Raw genomic sequence first — 21191 nt, 5'->3', positions numbered from 1 at the left:
GCAGAAGCAGAAATATATTTTTAGGGATATGATCATTGCAGGAACATCTGTAACAATGACAAAAAAAATGGACACAATCCATATATCTACAAAAGCAGACTGGTTTTATAAATGATGCGTCCCAACATTTTGATTAGAAAGAACATCCAGCCTACAGGGTGGCAGGGTCATTCTGTTCCCTTGGAAGGTGGTGGTTTGTTTTGAGGGGGGCTGGTGGCCCCACCCTGGGGTGACAGCATGGAGGCTGGGATAAAGGGCTATGTGATGGTGACAGGTCACAAAGGACTGTGGAGGATAAGGTGGTGGTGAGAGGAGATTTCAGCAGAGCCCTGCAGGGAGGTGGGCAGTTGCTTTCATTCTCTCTCTCTCTCAGGGATGCAATTTGTGGCTGCAGGAGCTGTCTTGAATGAAGAGAGCCATGAAGAGTGAATATTTACCTTGTTACACGGCCCACAGCTACCATTCAATGGACATGTTCAATATCTCCATGGGGGACCTGCAAAGACAGCTGTACAAGGGAGGAGAGTATGACATTTTTAGGTACACACCAATGTTTGAGAGTAACTTTATACAAATCAGCAAAAAAGGAGAGATGATTGATGTACACAACCATGTCCAAATGGTGACTGTAGGCATCGTGTCCACCAGCCCTGTCCTCCCCTTACCTGACGTTATGCTGCTTGCCCGACCAACCAAAGTCTGTGAAGATTGTGCCAGACATGCCCTGCCCGCCAAGGGGAGAGGTCTCAAGTCCGAGAAGACCCTAGAGCTCACCAGACTGCTTCCCTTGACGTTTGTCAAGATCTCTACCCATGATCGTGAGAAACAGCAGCTGCGGCTAAAGCTTGCCACTGGCCGTACTTTTTATCTGCAGCTGTATCCCTCTTTGGATGCACGAAAAGACCTGTTTGGCTACTGGGAAAAACTTGTTTACCTCCTGAGGCCATCCCTGGAGAGTCACAGCAGTACCCCAATACTACAATCTGTGGATGCAACAACAATAGAGAATGACAAAAGCCTAATGGTAAGCATCTCCTGAGACTCAGGAAAATGGGGCAGGGTGCTTGGGGAGAGCAGCTCAGCTAGTCCTACAAACCCTTTGGTGTTCTCGGAGGCTCACCTGCAAATACATCCCATTTGAAAAGGCTCAGGGCCAAATGAGCCACCACAATGGGACTTAATATACTGAGAGGTTCCAAATACTTCTCCAAATTTTCCCCCAAGGCCTAATATCAAAGGGCATTTAGGTAGCAGCTCCTCTGGCAGGGCTGTGTTCCCTTCTGCAGCATTCTGCTCGCCCAATCTCCTCTTGAACATTTTCCCCATCCCAGGCTGTTTCATCAGTCATGGAACATGTCAACATGGGGAAGTCCTTCCTTCCTTCTGTTTCCCTGTGGTGATCATGTGCTGATGAAAATCAGTACAGCCCTTGTGTGTGTCTGCCATGTACAATTTGTTTTGGCAGCCACCAGTAAAATAAAAGTATACAAGGATGGGGAATTGTATCAGTGCTTTCCCTGGTGCTGGGACTGTTCATGCAAAACTGAGTGACCATTTGACAGGGGTGCTGTAGATGGAACATTGCAACAAATAGGAGCTTAGACTTGATGATTTCAAAGATTCTTCTAATTACAAGCCCTTGAGTTGCTCAGCTCCATCAGGAGAGGGGAGCAGACAGTTTGGTCTCATGTTTATCTTACCTGTTTTCATCTCAACTGTTTCTCCTCCCCTTGGCATAGACTGTGGAGCTCCATGGAGAAATATGTCAAGATGTGATTGGGTGCCACAAGTCCCATAAGGTGTCCGGAGCCACCTCTTCCGCTTATGCTATGAGAGAGGGATTGCATCATGCCTGCCACAAAAAAACCAGTGAACCTGTAGCCATGAAAACGGCAGGCGCTGCCAAAGGCCTGGCAGGTGGAGCAGCTGCCTGCGTGGCAGCTGCAGGAACAGCAGCGAGCGCTGAGGCAGGCGCCATAAGCCTTGCCTCCAGTGAGACTGCAGGTGCCGGCCAGCCGAGTGCAACTCTGGCAGGAGCCACCAGCAAGTGTCTGGAAGACAGTGGATCCAACAAGCCCATTGCAGGTGCTGTCAACCTCTCCTCAGAATGTACCAAAGTGGTCTTGGCGGGTGCCGTAATCACCTCCTCCATAGCCACTTCTGTGATCATGCCCGTGGCCACGAGTGTCTCCCCAGGGAGCAGCATGGATGTGGTGTTTGCAGGTGCAGTGGCATCCAGCAAGCCTGCTGCAGGAAGACCCGAATGCCCAGGGACAGGACCCCTCGTCTCGACCTTGCAGAGTGAAGGCTACATGTGTGAGCAGGATGGAAGCCAGAAGGTCAGCCAGCCCACTACCAAAATCCGGACGGGAAAAAAGAAAAGACGAGAAAAGATGGACAGACCTTCCAGTAGGAAAAGTTCTTGTCACCGCATGACAGGTGAAAGTCACCACAGGAGAAGAGGGCACAAGTCAACCCGGAAATCATCCTCCCACCGGTCCTCTCCTGGCCATGGAAACACAAAAGATGACAAGAAAGAGAAAGGGCAGGACAGTGTCAGGGGCAGAGGACACAGCTCTCACAAGAGTTCTAGCCACAGCTCCGCCACAAAAGAGCCCAGGACAGCTCACAAACTGGGGAAGAGCAAATCTGCAACCAGCTCAGATTCCTTAAGTAAGAAATGCTGTAGGTTTGGCTCTTTCTTCAGGAGCTTCAGAGTCATTGTGGGTTCAAAAACAATGGTCACCACCCAGAGCAGAGATGTTGACTTTGTGGCTAAGACGGTTGAGAAGCACCATGTGGAGGCCAAGGTGGAGAAAGCCCCAGGCAGCCAGGATCTGGGCATCTGCGGTACCGTGGCCTCTGAGATGATGGAGACGACAGTCATGGAAGCCAAGTCCCTTTGAATAGGAGCCAGGGCAAGATGCAGCAAGAGACCCCTCCTCAGGGAAGTATCCCAAGACAGTCAATTCCAGCTTTCTTTAATAAAGGGAACCATGCAACTCCACAAGAGATGCTATCTTCTGTCTGACTTTTTATGTCCCCTAGTCTGAAAATGACCTCATAGTGGCTTCTGTGACATGAAGCATGCTGTAGCCTGAGAGCCCAGCCTTCAGTCAAGCAGGACCCTGCCTCCCTCCCATGCCTGGCAGAGATAATATGAGCACCCTGCCTTGCCTCAACCCCCTTCTTCCTTTTGTTTCCCCAAGACTATGGCTGCAAGTCCCAGACTATAAGCTGGGAAGAATCACCACTGCCATGTCCCATGCCCTCCTTCCACTTCTCCCTGAAGGTCCCTGACTATGAACATCCAGTCCATTCCGTAGACTAAGTGAAGACAGGACTCACGTCTCCTCAGGGAATAATTAGGGGAGGAAAGGTGGTAGAGCAGCATTTGTAGGCAATCAGAATAGAGAATTTTATCATCCAGATCAGGAATTGGCAACATGAGGGCCAAATCTTGCCAACTGCATGGTTTTGTGAATAAAGTTTTATTGGAATGTAGCCACAGCCATTCATTTATACATTGCCTATGGCTGCTTTCACATTAAAATGACAGAATTGAGTAGTTGCCACAGAGACCGTATGGCCTGCAAAGTCTAAAATATTTACTATCTGGCGCTTTGCAGAAAGGGTTTTGCCCACTGCAATCTAATCTTAACGATTCTTCCTCCTGGGGATATCCTCTGGAGAAACTCTCACGTATGCTTGCCAGGAGACAACTAGGAGAATGTTTATAGTAAAATGATTTGTAGTGGCAAAACGCTGCAAACAGCCCAAATGCTCATTAAAAAGGAGAACTGCTAAATTGTGGTATATGCCTACAGCACATATTATACAAGAGTGAAAATGAACAGCCAGCAATACATGTTAGTGTGGGTGAATCTCACAGAATGTTGAATAATAAAAGGAAATCAGAAAAATACATATGATATAGTCCCATTTGTATAGTTCAACAAGATCAAACGGTATGTTTGGAGGTACGTACTTGCTAAAAGTGTGGAAAAAGGCAAGGAAAGAACACAAAATTCAGGGTAGTGGACATCTAGAGGGTGAGCGGGGGGGGGACGACTGGAGAGGTGTGCAGAGAGCTTCCAAAGAGGGGGATTGATCTATTAAGCAAAAGGGTGTGTCTGTAGTAATTCATTTTTTGTCTTTTAAATTTTAACATCTCTGAAGTCAGGACAGTTTTTAAATTGCTGTTGGCCCGCTGGCAGTCACCACCTTAGAAATAGCTTAACCAATTTATTTAATTTACGTTTCCCTATTAATATATGCAATAACAGATGCCAAAATGTCTAAGTTTGAAAGATATGTTTCAGTAAGCATGAAATTAAAATTCTAAGTGATGTAAAAATTAAGGATTCAGAAACATAGGAAAGGCTTAGATATATCGTGAAGAAATGATAGAATAATCTAAAATGTGGTGTGTTAATGAACTATGCAAATTATGTATGCATGTGGAAAGTAATTCCAAAATTAAAAATCATGCTACTTTGGAAATGAGATTATAAACTTAAAAAATGCACATTGTAAAAAAGAAATTACATTGTCTTTTCAATTTTAAAAAGTCAATAAATCTCACAAGTCTATGAAAAACATTAAGTTGTTAACAACAGATGATGACAGTTGGATTTGAGAAAATGATTCTGAAAACTGCACATGTTTGTGTGAGCCTGGGGTCGTCTTCCTTTTCCTTGCGACTCTTTCTGTGATCATAGTGTCTGCTAGGATGGAAGATGGGTTTCCAGTAAAACTCAGGGACTATCTCCTTAGAGCAAATGTGTGTGGCAGAGGCAGAGAGGGTGAAAAGCCAGGTGCTGTGGGAGGACTGGTGGCTTGCAAGTGCCAGGGGTAGCCCTTCCCCACTGCTCTGGTGGGCAGCTGGAAACTCACAGCTTGTGATTTCTGACATAAGGGAGACCAACAGAGGCTGGGGATCAGGGTGTGCTTGGAGCTCTTAAAGCAGTGGGTACAGGTAGAAGGAGAGAAAGAGGCATGTTCTCAAAGACCTCAGAGGGAGTTTGGGGAAGCCTCCTGGGAATGAGAGATTATGGGGTAGAAGAGAAAAATAAAGGGGAACACTTTCCAAAGACTTTGATTCAAAGCACCAAATTTACAGTATGCTGGAGTCTGAATTTTTCTAGCTACAAATGGCTTACACTCATGATTCTGTAGACTACGGCTTTATCTTTTGTCCCTCTCTTAGTCTTGTCTTAGGCATCCCCACTCCCACACCCCATAGAGCTTCTTTATCATGAATCTAGATTGTCCGTCGAGCAGGGGGTTAGCTGGGCAGACCCACAGATTATATACATGCCGCCGACGTAGAGCGGAAGTGGGTCCTTGCATACTGCAACGTGCTCTGTCAGGCACTTTCTCTGCGTTTCCGTTTCTATCTAGACAGTTCATCAAGAGACATACACATTAAGTACCTGCTCATTTCAAAGCAATAGGCCTCTTCCTCCAGAGGGAGATATTAATTGGGGCATCAAGTCAATACACCCTACCAGATAAAGCCCAGTATTTTGACAGTAATATTCATCACCATAGTAGCATTTCTGCTGCTGCAAGAGCACCGAGGCAGTGCATGGTGGATCGCTAACCAGTGTCTTAAAGTCTGGCGCACACAAATATGCACAAAAGATGACACAGGGACCTTTCATCAATGGCAAAATAAGACCAATCTTATCTTGTAGTGATTGAGTGGGGTCTTTCAGGCACGGGAAAGATGTGTTGTGGTGAGAAGAAGCAGAGTACTTCAAAATACTGAAGGCAGAGTCATGACTGACAGGGGGAGTGAAGCTGGGAAATGCAGCAGGGGACAGGCCATGCAAGACTTTGAGGTCCATGTAAAGGATTTTGACTTCAGACCTTAAGAGCGATGGAAGGTTGCTGAAATGCTTTAAATAAGGCAAGTGGCTTGATCAAATTTGCATAATATGAAGGGCATCAGGGTTGCTGTAAAAAGAATATTTAGGGAGAGCGTTGTTCATACGTGACCTGATGTCACTTCTTGCCTTTTGCCACAGGCTCTATAAAATGAGGAGATTGGAGAGGATGTTTTGAAAGACACATTTCCATTTGAAATATCTATGTAGGGCAGACATTCCTTCTAGGAAGGACTTGGCCCCAGCTGTGGGGAGTGTCAGCCTTCAGCTGACAGTGAGTTTGGAAATTGCTTTGGCTTCAGAGAACTCCCTGGCTCAAGGTATGCCCTTGGCAGAGCAAACAGTAAGACTGATGTGGAGTGCGGAGGTCTGGCCACCTTAGCCCAAGGCAGAACAACTCTCATAATCCGTTCTAGTTTAAGAGCTCCCCATGACCAGCATTGCAGCTCGACTTCTCCCTCCGTGCGCGCCTGCTTCCGTCCCTCGCACAGGTGCTAGTCCTAAGGGCAGGCCTTCACAAACACCCTTCTCACAAAACTACATCTCGAATCTGCTTCTTGGAGAACACAGTCTGACACTGTTAGTGTAATGTGCTGTGGTCACTTCCTCTACTAACCTTGTGGAAAGAGTAGATGATAGGAAAGGTATAATAGAGTTTTGAACTTAAATAATTTAAAAATTGAGTAGAGGGTTATTGAAAAATTATGTCTATTTTAGACAATTTAGAACCTATTGACATGAAAAAGAAGGAAACAATATTCCATTGTTTGCCTCGATAATTTATTGCTTAGTCAACAATGGACTGGTTAGGCATATGCTTCCAGAAAGATGGAGTAGACATATTTTTCCCTATTCCTTTCATTCATACAACTAAAGACCTAGGACATAAAAAAATAAACATTAGAAAGCTCTGAAAGGTGGAGAGAAGAAGACAGACCAGCCATGGACCTCAGGAAATGAGGCACAACATGGTGGTGAGCTCCTAAGGTTTTCTTTGTGCCTCATATATATCTCAGACTTGGAGCTGAAGAAGCTGGCAATCCTGAAAATAAGGCACAACAAAAGCTCCTCTCTCTGGCCAAAGGACAAGGAAAGGACAGCCAAGAAAGACAAAAGGCTTTTAGACAATAACTACTCCAGCTAAACATCACAGTGCAAAACCATGCTGCCTCCCACCCATACAAGCAAGAACCCACTGGGAAGTCTGGACTAACATCCTCACCGGCTGTAAAAAGGCCTCCGATACTCCCACTGGGTGTCAGAGAATGACAGGCAGGGCGCTGGAGCTTTTATCCAGCCAGCTGGTAGTAAAGCCCTCCCTACCACTCCCCTTGTCACTGCAGACAGTGCAGGGATCTGGAAATCTCACTCTGGCCCAGAAATAATGAAAAGCCCCCACCTCCAGGGTGTGGACTGAGGCCAAGGGGGACACCTGGACTTAAGGTCCTCTGCTGGAGTAGTGTCAGAGGAAGTCTGCTAAAAGGAGTTTAAATAGGACCCAGAATCTCCTAATGTCATACAAAATGTCCAGGCTTTGGCCAAAAAAGCACTTGTCATGCCAGGAAAGAGGAAGATACCAAACTGAATGAAGAAAGAAAGTCAATAGATGCTAACACTGGGATGGCAGCTTAGAATTACCTTACAATGATTTTAAAGCACTCATGAAAAAGCAATTAGGGAGATGCTTGAAACAAATGAAAAATTAGACAGCTTTATTAAAGAAATTTTGGAACTGAAAATACAAAAACTGAAAAAGAGAAACCTTAGTAATTAGGGCTCAACAGCAGAATGGAGAGGAAAGAGGGAAGTATCAGTGACTGGAACAATAAAACTACCTAAGACAAACACAGAAAATGGACTGGAAAAAAAAAAAAGCAGTGTCTAGGGAACCTGTGGAACTGCAACAAAAGATCTAACATTCATGTCATTCCGGCCTTGGAAGGAGAGGAGAAAGAGCAGGGTTGAAGAAATACTAGAATAAATTAATGACTGAAAACTTACAAAATTTAGCAGAAGATATAAACCTACAGATTCAGAAAGCTGGACAGGAAATACCCAAAGAAATCCACACCAAGACAAATCACAATTAACCTTCTGAAAACAAAGGAAAAAATCTTGAAAGCAGACAGAGAAAAATGGCACCTTAGCCTGTGGGGTGCCATTGAATCACAGTAGGTTTCTCATAAGACATCAAGGAGGACAGAAAATAAGTAACATAATGTTTTTCAAGTGATGAAAGAAAAGAATGGAAAACCCCAAATCCTATGCCCAATAAAAATACTCTTTAGGATATTCATTTCATGCAGTTAGTGTTCTTCCGATACCAAAATCAAAGAGTATAAAAACAACAGACCATTATCACTCATGAATATAGGCACAAAGATTTTTAACAAAATATTAGCAAATAGAATTCATCAATATGTAGAAAGAATTTTACACCATGATCAAGTGGAGTCCATTCCAGAGATGGAAGACTGATTCAACATCCAAAAGTCAATATAATCCACTATAGTAAGAGGATACAGAGGAAAAAATTCACATGATTAGATAAAGTGATGCAGAAGTATGTGACAAATTGTAACACTCATTCGTGACAAAAGCTCTTAGATAAAGAGGGAACTTCTTTAACTTGATAAAGAGCATGTGCAAAAAACCTATAGTTAACATTACACATAGTGGTAAAAGATTGAATGCTTTCTTCCTACAATCAGGAACAAGGCAAGGAAGTCTTCTCTCTCTCTCACTAATCATATTCAATATAGTAGTGGACGTTAAAGGTTGTACAATAGGCAAGAAAATAAAATAAATAACATACAGATCAGAAAGGAAGAAATGAAACTGTTCCTATTTGGAGTTAACATGACTGTCTATGTTGAAAATTCCAAGCAATCTACAAAACAGTTCCTAGAACTAACAAGTTAGTTCAAGTTTGCAAATACAAAATCAATTGTATTTCTATATATCATATATGAGCAATGAACTCATGCACACCAAAATTTGAAATACAATACCATTTACAATAACAAAAATTAATAAATAAACACTTATATGCAAGTCTGCAAAAACTTGCACAGGACTTACATGCTGCAAACTGCACAAGACTGAGGAAAGAAATCAAAGAACCAAGTAAATGGAGAGACATATAAGGTTCATGGATTGAAAGTCTCCACACGGTAAAAATTGCTTTTTCTTCAAAATTGGTATACAAATTAATACAATTCCTATAAAAATCCCAGCAAGATATCTTGTAGATTTAGATAAGGTTATTCTAAAATTTATATGGAAAGGGAAAGGAGCTAGAATAGTTAAAATACTATGTAAGAGAAGAATAAAGTGGAAGGAACCAGTCTATCGTCTACCTATTCAAAACTTCTATAGTTGTAATAATCAACACTGTGACACTACTTGCAGGAGGTAAATGATGTTGTCCCTCTGTGGGCCTCATACCTGGGACCCAACTTTGTTATAAAATAGTCTAAACTGGAGATAGTTCCCAGGGTTACTGCTGCCCCCTGCTGCTACTGAAAGGCATACACAAAGCAAACGGTGCATCCTGCCTTGCCATCGGCTGCACATAGATCTGGGTTGTTGAGATTGTTGTTAGTGACAAGGTCATTAGTACCCATGAAACAATAGCAAAAATAGTCATTAGGAATCGAAACTACACAACAGACTGGAGGGAAAAATGCACTGGTGATGACTCTCACCCAAAGGGCATTGCTAACAGTATGTAATAGCTGACAAAAACCATATGATGGGAAGAAGCAGGGACTGGAGATGAAAAATTTAATTTGCTAGCTTCCATTATTTGTGCCTGGGCTGGTTAATAAGTAGAGATATAATATACTTGACTAATAAAAATGAATATTTATGAACCTGTCTACCAATGACAGAGGTAGTAAGACTAACAGAATCAAAATCAAGGGATATGGTGCTGAAACAATTGGACTGCCACAGGCAAAAAAAAAGAGGCAATTTCAGTTCATTTCATACAATATATAAAAATTAATTCAAAGAATTGTAGACCTACATGTAAAACTTAAAATTAAAAAACTTCTAGAAGACAACAAAAGGGAAAGTCTTTGAGATCTTGGATGAGGCAAAGATTTCTTGGATAGGACACAAAAAGTATGAAACAAAGAAAACATTTGATAGATGGGACTTCATTGAAACTTTTTAGAAAAGTTGCTCTTTGAAAGACAGTGTTAAGAAAATGAAAATATTAGCCAGAGATTAGGAGAAAATATTTAGGAAACACATATCTGATAAAGGACTTATATCCTGACTGTGTGTCTGTTTGTGAATGTGTGGGTCCTTTTACAACTCAATAGTGAGAAACCAAACAGCCCAGTTAAAAAATGGGCAAAAAGTTTGAACAGACCGCCAAAGAAAACATACATATGGCAAATAAGTACACAAAAGATACTTAACACCAGGCAAATGCAAATTAAAACCACTACAGAGCTATTAGAATCCCAAGAAAAACACCAAGGGCAGATTAGGATGCAGAGCAACTGCAAGTCTCTTAGTTTGCTGGTGGATATGAAAGATGACACAGCCTCTTTAGAAAGCTGCTTGATACTTTCTTACATGGTTAAACATATAACTATGCTAAGACCCAGCAATTCCATTTCTATGTAGCTACTCAAAAGAAATGAAAACATATATCCATACTAAGACATGTATATGAATATTTATAGGAAAATGACCCAAATATCCATCAACCAGTGAAAAATAAATGGATTATGGTACATCCATACAATGGAACATAAGAGGGAATAAACTATTGATCTATGCAACAACACTGATGGACCTCAGAAGTTTTAAGCCACATGAATGAAGATAGACATGAAAGTCTACATACTGTATGATTCCATTTAGATGACATTCTGGGAAAGGCAAGACCGTATGAAGAGAAATCAGATCAGTGGTACTAGGGGCTGGCAGTGAGGGTAGGGGATTGAAGACAAAGGGGGCACAAAATAGATTGCTCGGGGTAATAGAAATATTCTATATCTTAATTCTGGTGGTGGTGATTATATGACAGTGTACATTCATCAAAACTCATCAAAGTGTATATCTTAAGTTATTTTTGCCATATGTAAATCATACCTTAAAGAAACCTAACTGTAAATCAACAGTGGAGAAAAGAAGTGAATATTTCTGCTCACCACTTAGGCTCTAATGATAATATTTTTTATAACATAAAAGCCCCCAAAATATGCAAGATGCCAGTTACCATGTACCCTTGCCTGTTTCTGCCCCCTCCTGCCCTCTTCCTCTCCCTTTGCTCATTAGTTGTGGAGCACACAGGCTCCTTTCCTGCCTTGCTAACTCTGGAAGATCATGGCAGCCTCAGGCTCTTTGCACCTGCGGTCTCTCGGATCTTTACACAGTTGACTCCTTCTCGGCACTGATGTCTTAGCTCCAAAGTCACCTTCTGGAAGAGGCTACTTTGATCACAGTCTGTAAAGTGGCTACTCACCAACCCACATAATTATCACATTATTTTGTATCCTTTTTCTCCCATAGCCCTTACATTATCTGAAATTCTTGTTTGTTTTCTTGTTGTCTGTGTCTCTCCATTAGAAGGCAAGGCTTTTGTCTGTGTTTTTTACCTTCCAGAACAATGCGTAGCACAGTAGACACACAATAAATGTGTTGAACGGATGTTGCTTATTAAGCTATAGGAGTCATCTCCAAGGAGTAAATTTTCCCTTCAACTCTGGAAATATAGCCATTTAAATAAATGTCTATGATATGCTATATTTTCAATAGCCCATCTAACAATGAGTTTCATACTATTATTCATTTGTAGTTGATTGTAAAGAACCCTAGACTGAGAGTCAAGAGTTCTAGATTCTAGCCTTGATCCTGCCACTAACTCTAAGACACCTTTGTGGCCAGTAATTCCATATCTAGAAATTTATCTCAAGGACAAAAACTGGGTATGTGCACAAACATGTATGCACCAAGATATTAATAATAGCAAAAAATTGGGAGGAAAATAATTTCACACAAAGGGGCATTGGTTAAATAGACTGTGGTTTATCAATATCACACTGAATTCATTTGAATGATAATTATATTCATTGTTTTACTTAATAAATGTTCACTGACTACTTTGCTAATTTGGGGCACTGTTCTAGGGGCTGAGAATGCAGCAGTGACTAAAAGTCACTATGCTCATGAACCTTGTGTTTTGTTGGGGAAGAAAGAAAAAATAAACAAATAAATAAATAAATGCATGATTTAATATGGTATCACATAAGTTCCATGAAGGAAGTTACATAGTAAGTAACTCACAATAAGGGGACTGGGTCTGTTCCCCAGAAGAATGACTGGGCATGTGCTATTCTATATTGAGTCACCAGGGAAGACCTCTGTGAGGTCACACTTGACCAAAGAATCTGAATGAAATGAGGAAGTAAGGCATGTGAGTATCTGCAGAAAGAGGGCTCCAGGCAGATGAAATAGCCCTGAGGCAGGAGCATGCTTGGCAATTTTGAAAGAAAGAATTAAAGCCTGTAGCTGGAGAAGAGTGATCCTGGCCAAAATAGTAGGAAATATTAATGAAGAAGTAGCCAGGACTAAATTTTGCAGGGCTTTATATAGGCCACATGAGGACATTAGATTTCACTGTAAACGTGACAGGAAACCTTGGAGAACCTTAAATAAAGGAGTGCTCAGGTCTGTCTTAAATTTTAAGGCAGTTTGTTAAACAGACTGAATTAGATGAAAAATGGAAATGAGGAAATCACTTAGAAGATTGTTTCAGAAGTTCAGGAGAGATAATGGTGGCATGGACTAGGATCATAGTAGTGAGAATGGTAAAAATTAGTTATATTTGGGACTTTTACTTATTTCTAAATAAAACTAATACAAAAGGTCAGTATGATAGTTGCAATGAAGTATGGGAGAAAGAGGAGTAAAAGACAAATTTTTAGATATGAGCCTTTGAAATTGAGGGAAGTGCAATTGAATAAAGACATATAACATTGTTGGATAAGGGGGTCTGAATGCGAAGAAGGTGTGCCAGGACCTGGATATCACGTGGGTATTGCCTCCTTTCAGAAGATATCCCACTGAAAAGTGAGATCTGAGTCCTGGGGTGATGCAAATGATCAAATGTGCCAGATTTTACTCAAGAGTGGAGTAAAATGAGGACTACGAGAGACCATTGGCGATCAGGGTGTAGGTTATAATTGGTCTCAGTTGCAGGGAGAAAAGCCTGATTGGGGTAGGTTCAAAAGTGAATGGATTTCTTCAACAAATAAATTGAAGTGAGGGAAAACTGAGATGGCGGAAGGAACCCACAGTTTAAAAATACAAAAAGACACATCAACCAGGCACAAAGGGGTGGACTTTATTGGATCCTGATATAATTGGATACAAATACTCATTTGCTTTTGATGATATTAAATAATTATTCATTTATTTTTAAATGAGACAATGGTTCTGTGGTTATGTTAAAAAAAATGAGTCCTTAACTTCTAGAGATGCATGCTAATATAAAGTAATATTTATGGGTTGATAGTTGTTGAAGTTGGGTTATAAGTACACTGTTTCTCTACTTTTGTGTATGTTTGGAACTCTCCATAACAAGCATTTAGAAAATAAAATCAAAGGACCTTAAAGAAGTAAAATTGAGAACTTTTATCAGAATAACCACCTTTATTTTTTATGTGCAATATGCTCTTGTAAAATTCTCCTAAATTTATAAATTTAACACCTTTTAGGAAAATAACCTTCAAAGGAAACATCTTCTTTCTCAACTTGTTAATTTCTTGCCTAGAAATACAATGGACATCTCTGAATTCCTAAGATAAAAAGTGAATGGATGGTGAAAAATGGAAATTGAGAATATATTATTGAGTCTCAATCGTGCACAAATATTTCCAGATTAAAAAATGTATGTAACTAGCATATAGACTCCATCTCATTCTTTTAAATGTTATTTTTGACAGTGGGGTTAGAGTTGATTATAATTAAAAAAAATAACCTGTATTTTCTTTCATGTAAGGCATATGGCTAATCTTGTTTAATTTTAACGTTAAAAAGAAACGAAAAGGAACGGAACTACCAGCCGCCACTTTCATCGACAGAAAATACAAACAGACCTGCCCCACCGCAATCGCCGCGGGTCACTCCGCAGCCCAATAGCAGCAGGGGGGCGGGGGGCGGGGAGGGCGGGTGAAGTGAAATAGGCGCATACGTATTAGCGAGCAATAGGTTAAAGGACAGCTCTTTCAGCCAATCAAGGGACAGCGGCGGTGGCTTTCGCTCCTAGAGGACGAGGCCGGAAGTCGGTTCCGGCTGCGGAGGCTGAGGCGACTAGCAGTCTAAACGCAGAGCTGAGGCGAGTGGGCGGCGACGGCCTGTGGCTCGGTTCCGCGCGCATTTCCCTTTCCGGACCCCGCGGCTTTGTCAGGGCGGGTAGGGATCCCGGGAGGCCTGGCGCAGGCCGCGCTCGCCTGCCTTCCCCTCGCGCGTCCCCCGCGGCCCGCGGAGCTCCGGGTGGACAGCCCGGCGGGAGGTGCCCTCAGCGCGTTGGGCTTGGGGCTCCCTCCGGGTGGGGTGGCCAGGCCGGACTGCAGGTTTGGGAGTCCGGGGTTCCAGCCCCGCGCCGCTTGTTTGCTAGGCTGTTGGCCTGGGCGAGTCATCGGGCCTCTCTGGCCTTTTAAAAATGAGAATAACCATCTGCCTTTCCTCCTCAGGGAGCAGTCCTGACATCAGCTGGATTAATGGGAAACGGGGGAGGGAGGTGTGGATCCCAAGCCTAATCGTCAGATTCATGTGGAGAGGTTTTAAAAGCTGCATTCCAGCGGCCGCATTCGCGGAGGGCAGAATAAATCAAATGTCTGGGGGTGAGACCTTCGAATATCTTTTGTTTTTGGTTAAGCCCCCAGAATGGAACAAACATTAGAAAGTGGTCCTTGAGTCTGATCGCCGGATATGATACCGGGCGCTGGTTTTATTAAAGGCCTCCATCGTCTTTGAAACGTTGAGTCTAAAGAAGTGATAGAGAAGTAAGCAGATTCTGTAATATGTCATGTTACTGTTGTACAGTTAGAAGCTTCAAAGTTTACTGATTGAAGAGAGCTTGTATTTTGCAGCTAGAAGGACCAAGCGTAAGAATTCCTGCTGTGCCAGTAGTAGTCTTTTGATCTGTTGCAAACACTTGCCCTTAATGAAGCTTGAGATCCTCATCTCTAAAATGAAATTGTTAATAGTACTTTACTCAAGAGTTGTTACGAAGACTAAGAGGCTACAAGCAATGCTACCTGTTACATAGTTGGCCTTTAGAAAATTGCGGCTTAAATAGAGCAATCCACATTGTGCTGGGAAGCACAAAACAGGACTCCCAACCTAAAAAAGCTTGAGTGAGGTGAAACCTGGGCTATCTAAAATTTATTCTTAGGTACCACATCAGTGCTAATTCTCTGATTTTGGCAATTGTATGTTTACAAGAGAAATGCTTGTAGTATTTGAGGTTACAGGAATGAGAGACCTGTAAGGAAAATGAGGGAAAATGTTAACATTTGGAGAATCTAGATGAAGAATATGGAATGTTCTTTATACTCTTTGTACAACTTTTTTGTAACTGTATGTTTAAAAGTTTTAAGTTGATTACAGCTATTTGCAACTATTATAAGTGTGTTGTAAATGAGTAAAACTACAATGCTTAGAACTACCTCCCTCAACCCATGCACTTTAATCCCTTTTTCCTTACTGGCTGTATTGTATTACTTAGACAGTTTTATCCAGCTGTCATATTCATGAAGTGATGGGTTATTTCCACCTTTTTTCCTGCTCTTTTCAAACAGTGCTGCATTAAACATTCATAATCTTATATATATTTTTGCGTACTTGTACCAATATTTTCTTAGGATAAATTTCTAGAAATAAGAGTTGTTGGTTCAAAGAATATCAGCATTTTAAATTACGGTATTCCAAATGAAATTCCAATGTATATTTGTATCCTTTTCTATCAGTTATATAGGAGAATTCCCTATATTCTCTCGGGTGGTACTGGTTTACCACCGAATGTTATGTGATGGTTGTGATGGAGGCTTATATAAGAGCTGAGGTGAGGGATGCGCTCCATCTCAGAAGGTTTTGCTGCAAAGCAGATTTATGCTTCTGAGATTGGGGTGACCATTGAAGAAACTCAGAGGAAGAAGAGTGTGTGTGATATCTGCTGGAATCCAGGGCCTGCTGAAAAGGTGTTCTAATGTTTGTTCAATTATGGAATATTTGAAATCTTGATAGTCTGTTAAATGAAAAGCATCCTTTTAAAAATTTGCTTTTAAGAGTATCAGTCTCAATATTCTCCCACCTTTATTTAGCATTTGCATTTTCCTTGTTACCTTTTGTTGCCTATTTTTCTATTTTTTGTTTTAAATACAGGTTTTTAGAAAACCTCACTCAGTGGACCTTTATCAAGGATCTAACACCTTCTAGGTATTGTTTGAGGTGCTGGAGGTGGAGTTGTGAACAAGACAGGAAATTCTTGAAGTCATAGTTCTTTTCTTCTAGAGGGGATGCAGATCAGAAAAAAACATTAAAAAAAAAATGAAAATAAAATTTCTAGTATTTGCCCTTCTTTAGCTTGCAAGCACTTTTCTCCCAGAAGAATGGGATTGTCTTATAATTTTGCTTTTATTTTTCTATATGGAGTTTTTAGATGTGTTTTGGTAGTCAGACCTGTTGATCTTTTTTTTTTGTAGTAGCTTTAAAACTTGTAGCTAGTTATTTCTTGTCTGTTTTCCTTGATAAATTGACAGCAACACTAGGATGGAGGCTGTGTTTCTTGCTTGTTCTTGAAGATAATGTATTGTTTAAGATCTCTAGTTTCTGAATCCTTCTTCTACTACTTACTCTGACTTTCCTCAAGCAGCTCAACCTTTCTGAGCCATAGTCATCTCTTCTTTAAAATGGAAAGAGTACCTTTCTCTTCTCTGGTTTCTCACAATCATGAGAAAAGTATTTAGAACATCTGGCACATAATATGTGCTCATATATTATCTGTCATGAACACCATTCCTGGATACTCATTTTCATAGATAGACAAACTAATTATTTGAAGGAGTGAATATACATTAAGGATATTTGTGCCTGCTTCCAAATTCCCATTGACTTGGAGCCCTCTTGAAATGAATGGAGATGCTTGACAAATATTCATCAAGTTCCCTTTGGGGAGCTTTTTGCTGATCAGGGAATCAAATCAGATAGTAGTACAGAGAATAAAAGAGGGAAGGCAGGATCTGCTTCCCTCTTTGGGGGAGCAGATTCTTTGATGAGTACTCAGAGAAGTCATTTCTGTAGAGATGATATTTTAAGCCAGTGCCTGAAGGAGGAAGAGAAGTGTGTGGAAAGATCCAAAGGCAGAAGAGGTTGGTACAGTTTAAGAACTGTGTGAGAATACTCGATTGAAGACAGTATTGCTAGGATATAATGAGGGAGAAGGCATGGGGTATGAGAACAATTATGCTGGTTGTTATATAGCAGAACAACAGTGAAAGCAAAAAGATCCCTGGGGACATCATTGTATTCTGGGCAAGAGGGAATGGTGGCATTTTTAGAACTGGTGAATTTCAGGTAAAGATCTGTATTCAACAGGACTTGATAAACTCACATGTGGGGAGAGGAGGTAAAAATGGAGGATTAAGCTAACCTTTGAGTTTCTGACCTGAAATAGTAGGTAGGTAATGGGACATTTTGCTGAGGTTGGAAGTATTTCGAAACTATGGGAGGAACAGGATTTGTGGTGTGTGTGTGTGTGTGTGTGTGTGTGTGTGTGTGTGTGTGTGTGTATACAAATCGAAGAATTATTCTTTTTTCAGAAAATTTATTTTAAGGTTGAATGACTTAATGAGACATCCAAAAGGAACTCAGGAATAGTCTGGAATGGAGATAAAACAATAGTGATGAACATATATACTGGGATCTCTCCACTTTGACACAACATACTGACATTTTGGGCAGGATATTCTTTGTGGTGGGGTGGGTTGTCCTGTGCATTTTAAGTGTTTAGCTCCCCAGCCTCTACCCATTAGATGCCACTAGTATCTCCTCCTACAGTTCTGACAGCTAAAAATGTCTCCAGACCTTGCCATATGTCTGTTGGTGGACACATTGCCCCGGTTTAGAACCGTGGATAGAAATGGTAGTAAAGGCTGTGGATTGACTGAGACTACCCAAGGAAGAATATAGAGCAGAGGTCTAAAACTGGCCAGCGGGCTACGAGGATTATTGTAGATAAGTTCTTTTTGACCTCACAGTACTTGACAGCTTCTGAAATTAATCACCAGTATTTAAAAATTGTGAGGTTTCATGTCAAGTCTGGGTTTTTTCCCTCTCTTGAAATCAAAACATCAAGAAACTGAGGAACAGTGAATCTTCCTTCTCAGGTGAATGCTGATGGCTGGAGGCTTTGCGGTCTGGCGTGAATGTGCTTTGTTCCTGCTAATTCCAGAGGGCTTCACTCTCTATGGTGCCTGCCTTTTTACCAAATAACCTTTGGTATTGAGTTGGTGATTTCCTCACTTAAAGGGAGAGAAGAGGCCCAGAACAACCCTTTGAAGCCCACCAAAATTAAAATTTGAACAGAGGAGAAGCAGTAAGGAGACTGAGAGCAAGTGGCCAGTGAGGTAGGAGAAAAACAAATGTAGGCTCACAGAAGCTGAGAGAGGAGAGTGTGTTGAAAAGGAAGAAAATTGTGCTGTGATAGTTTATCACCTTAGAAAAATACCCATTGAATTTGGTCATGTGATTGTTAATTACTTGATGAACTGTTTTTGTGGAGTTAGGAGGTAAGCAAGATTGGATAATGATAAAAGTGAATATGCAGAAGGCTAGTAAGGCAGTGAATTGTGTATTAAGTAGAGATGGAAAAATATTTGGATGATTCAGAATATATGCTAATTAGAAAAGGATGGTGGCCTTTCCCTGTTGTAAATGTTAGTTTTAGAAACTTAGGATGTCATTTTGTCCTGGGGTCCGAGCAGCTAGGAACAGAAAAGGAAATTATTCTGTCTGTAGTGAGCCAGTGTGACAGGTTTGTTTTGTAGCTCTGCTCTGAATCTTTGGTCTATTTCTGTAGGTTCTTGATCCTCCACGATGGGTGAGCCACAGCAAGTGAGTGCCCTTCCGCCACCTCCGATGCAGTACATCAAGGAGTATACAGATGAAAATATTCAGGAGGGCCTGGCTCCCAAGCCTCCACCTCCAATAAAAGACAGCTATATGATGTTTGGCAACCAGTTCCAATGTGATGACCTTATCATCCGTCCTTTAGAAAGTCAGGGCATCGAAAGGCTTCATCCTATGCAGTTTGATCATAAGAAGGAACTGAGAAAACTCAATATGTCTATCCTTATTAATTTCCTAGACCTCTTAGATATCTTGATAAGAAGCCCTGGGAGTATAAAACGGGAAGAGAAGTTAGAAGATCTTAAGCTGCTTTTTGTACATGTGCATCATCTCATAAATGAATACCGACCCCACCAAGCAAGAGAGACCTTGAGAGTCATGATGGAGGTGCAGAAACGTCAGCGCCTTGAAACAGCTGAGAGATTTCAAAAGCATCTGGAACGAGTCATTGAGATGATACAAAATTGCTTGGCTGCTTTGCCTGATGATTTGCCCCATTCAGAAGCAGGGATGAGAGTAAAAACTGAGTCAATGGATGCTGATGATAGCAACAATTGTACTGGACAGAATGAACAGCAAAGGGACAATTCAGGTCATAGGAGAGACCAGATTATAGAGAAGGATGCTGCCTTGTGTGTCCTCATTGATGAAATGAATGAAAGACCATGAAGGAAATTTTTATTTTATTTTTTCCTTTCAGCAGAAAGAGTCATATTTTAGTTAATTTGCTCTTGGAGAGTCACAAAAGAGATAGAACTAGAAGTCATGTAAACAGCTTGACACTCCATCTTTATCAGTTACGAGATGTCACAGGCAGTGATTTTACTGCATGGCAAGTGTCGGCAAATGGGTTTGCTGACATTAGACAAGACTGTGCTGCTGTTGTGTGGGACATACCTGTTTTTGGAGTTGCAGTAGATGTTGAAGCTATCCTCAGTAATCATAGGCTTTAATCCTTGAAATATATTTGTCATTTTCTTTAAGAATGATAGATAAATAAAGGATATCAAGCTGTATAAATGTGAAATTATGAAATCTTCAGATTTATTTCACTTAAAACTTTGTTTAATCTCTAAAATGGTAATGTAATGTGCTAAGAGAGAGGAACCTCATATTGTATTTTCCCTCTTGATTGCTACAGTAAACACACTATCTCAGCTCTTCTCTCTCTCCTGGATGGGTCTTGTAACTTTTTCCAGTCACTTAGATAATAAGCCTTTTGATTACTTTTAGTTACAAACATTGATTTTAGTAATTAAAATGTGAATGTAGTTAACTATACACTTCCTTTAAAGTTAACCTGAGACTTGCTTAAGGCAGGAAGCCTGCAATGGGAAGGGGGGTTTGGTGGCAGACTGTCACATGTCCAGTGGACATGCTTCCCTGGGATAGGTCACTGAGATACGGCTGCCCTGCCAGGGTCTATGTTTTCCCATTTCCCTCACATCTGTGTAAGGCCATGTGCCTCAGTTCTTAGAAGTAGAATATGGATGTAAAAATCCAGCCCATGCCCCGTAAAGATTTTTGGTGTGATCCTACATTCTCTTTTCTGCTGGATGGATAGCCACATCTGGGATAACTTTAGAAGCCATTTGAAGATGGTAAAGGCTTGGTTAGTCGGGTCCTGAAATGACCAAGGACTAGGTCCTCCTTTCATTAACCCACCTTTTCAACCCCTGCTGATTTGACTTGAGAAAGAAGACAACTTTTTTGAGAACTGAGATTTTTTTCCACACTTTCGGTTTTCTCGCTTCCACCCTCTCTTGCACCAGGGTACCTTGTATCTGAGGTTCTGCCAGGCCTTTAAGGTAGACCACATAGTCAGCCCCATAAACATCACTTGGGGATTTGTAAGAAATGCAGATTCTCAACACTCACCCCAGACCTCCTAAATCAAACTAGGGTGTGAGGCCCAATAAGCTGTGGTTTAACAAGCACCCAGTCGATTCTAATCCATGCTTAAGAATCTCTGATAAAGACAGTACTTCCCAGATGCCCACTTTCTATTCTTCCCTCAATTCCTGGTTTCCAGTATACCATCCTTTGGGGATTTGCTCCACTAAGGTCTCCAGTCTTAGAGGTGTCAGAAGTCCAGTTTAAAGTGGTCACAGGCCAGTTCTATTATGTGAAATATTCATCCTTTTC

At 41.3% G+C, this 21191-nt stretch overlaps 2 protein-coding genes across 10 annotated transcripts; both read left to right on the top strand.

Moving 5' to 3' along the window:
* The first annotated feature begins 403 nt into the window (after positions 1-403).
* On the top strand, positions 404-2906 carry GARIN3 (golgi associated RAB2B interactor family member 3). Its single transcript, XM_036908366.2, has 2 exons — positions 404-1024; positions 1740-2906. The coding sequence occupies exons 1-2, from the start codon at positions 407-409 to the stop codon at positions 2904-2906; spliced, it is 1785 nt and encodes a 594-aa protein (XP_036764261.2). The 5' UTR covers positions 404-406.
* An 11239-nt stretch (positions 2907-14145) lies between these two features.
* Positions 14146-20073, top strand: MED7 (mediator complex subunit 7). 9 transcript variants are annotated; one of them, XM_036912453.2, is made up of 4 exons: positions 14334-14488; positions 14609-14758; positions 18305-18544; positions 18997-20073. In XM_036912453.2, exon 4 carries the CDS (start codon positions 19014-19016, stop codon positions 19713-19715), a length of 702 nt encoding a protein of 233 aa, XP_036768348.1. In that variant the 5' UTR covers positions 14334-14488; positions 14609-14758; positions 18305-18544; positions 18997-19013; the 3' UTR covers positions 19716-20073. The 9 variants fall into 9 exon arrangements, with proteins under 9 accessions (XP_036768647.1, XP_036768200.1, XP_036768423.1 ...); XM_036912528.2 differs by lacking the exons at positions 14334-14488; positions 18305-18544 and adding an exon at positions 14216-14327; XM_036912380.2 differs by lacking the exon at positions 18305-18544.
* The last annotated feature ends 1118 nt before the right edge of the window (positions 20074-21191 follow it).

Source organism: Manis pentadactyla, chromosome 2 (assembly GCF_030020395.1).
Source record: "Manis pentadactyla isolate mManPen7 chromosome 2, mManPen7.hap1, whole genome shotgun sequence".
NCBI lineage: Eukaryota > Metazoa > Chordata > Mammalia > Pholidota > Manidae > Manis > Manis pentadactyla.
Note: the sequence above shows the minus strand (reverse complement) of the source record. Positions and strands in the feature narration are given on the sequence as shown.

Excerpts from the sequence above, each read along its gene's own strand:
- GARIN3 (XM_036908366.2), top strand. The coding sequence starts at position 407 with ATGAAGAGAGCCATGAAGAGTGAATATTTACCTTGTTACACGGCCCAC. Across the intron at positions 1,025-1,739 it reads AGAATGACAAAAGCCTAATG|ACTGTGGAGCTCCATGGAGA; the intron begins GTAAGCATCTCC and ends CCCTTGGCATAG.
- MED7 (XM_036912752.2), top strand. The coding sequence starts at position 19,014 with ATGGGTGAGCCACAGCAAGTGAGTGCCCTTCCGCCACCTCCGATGCAG.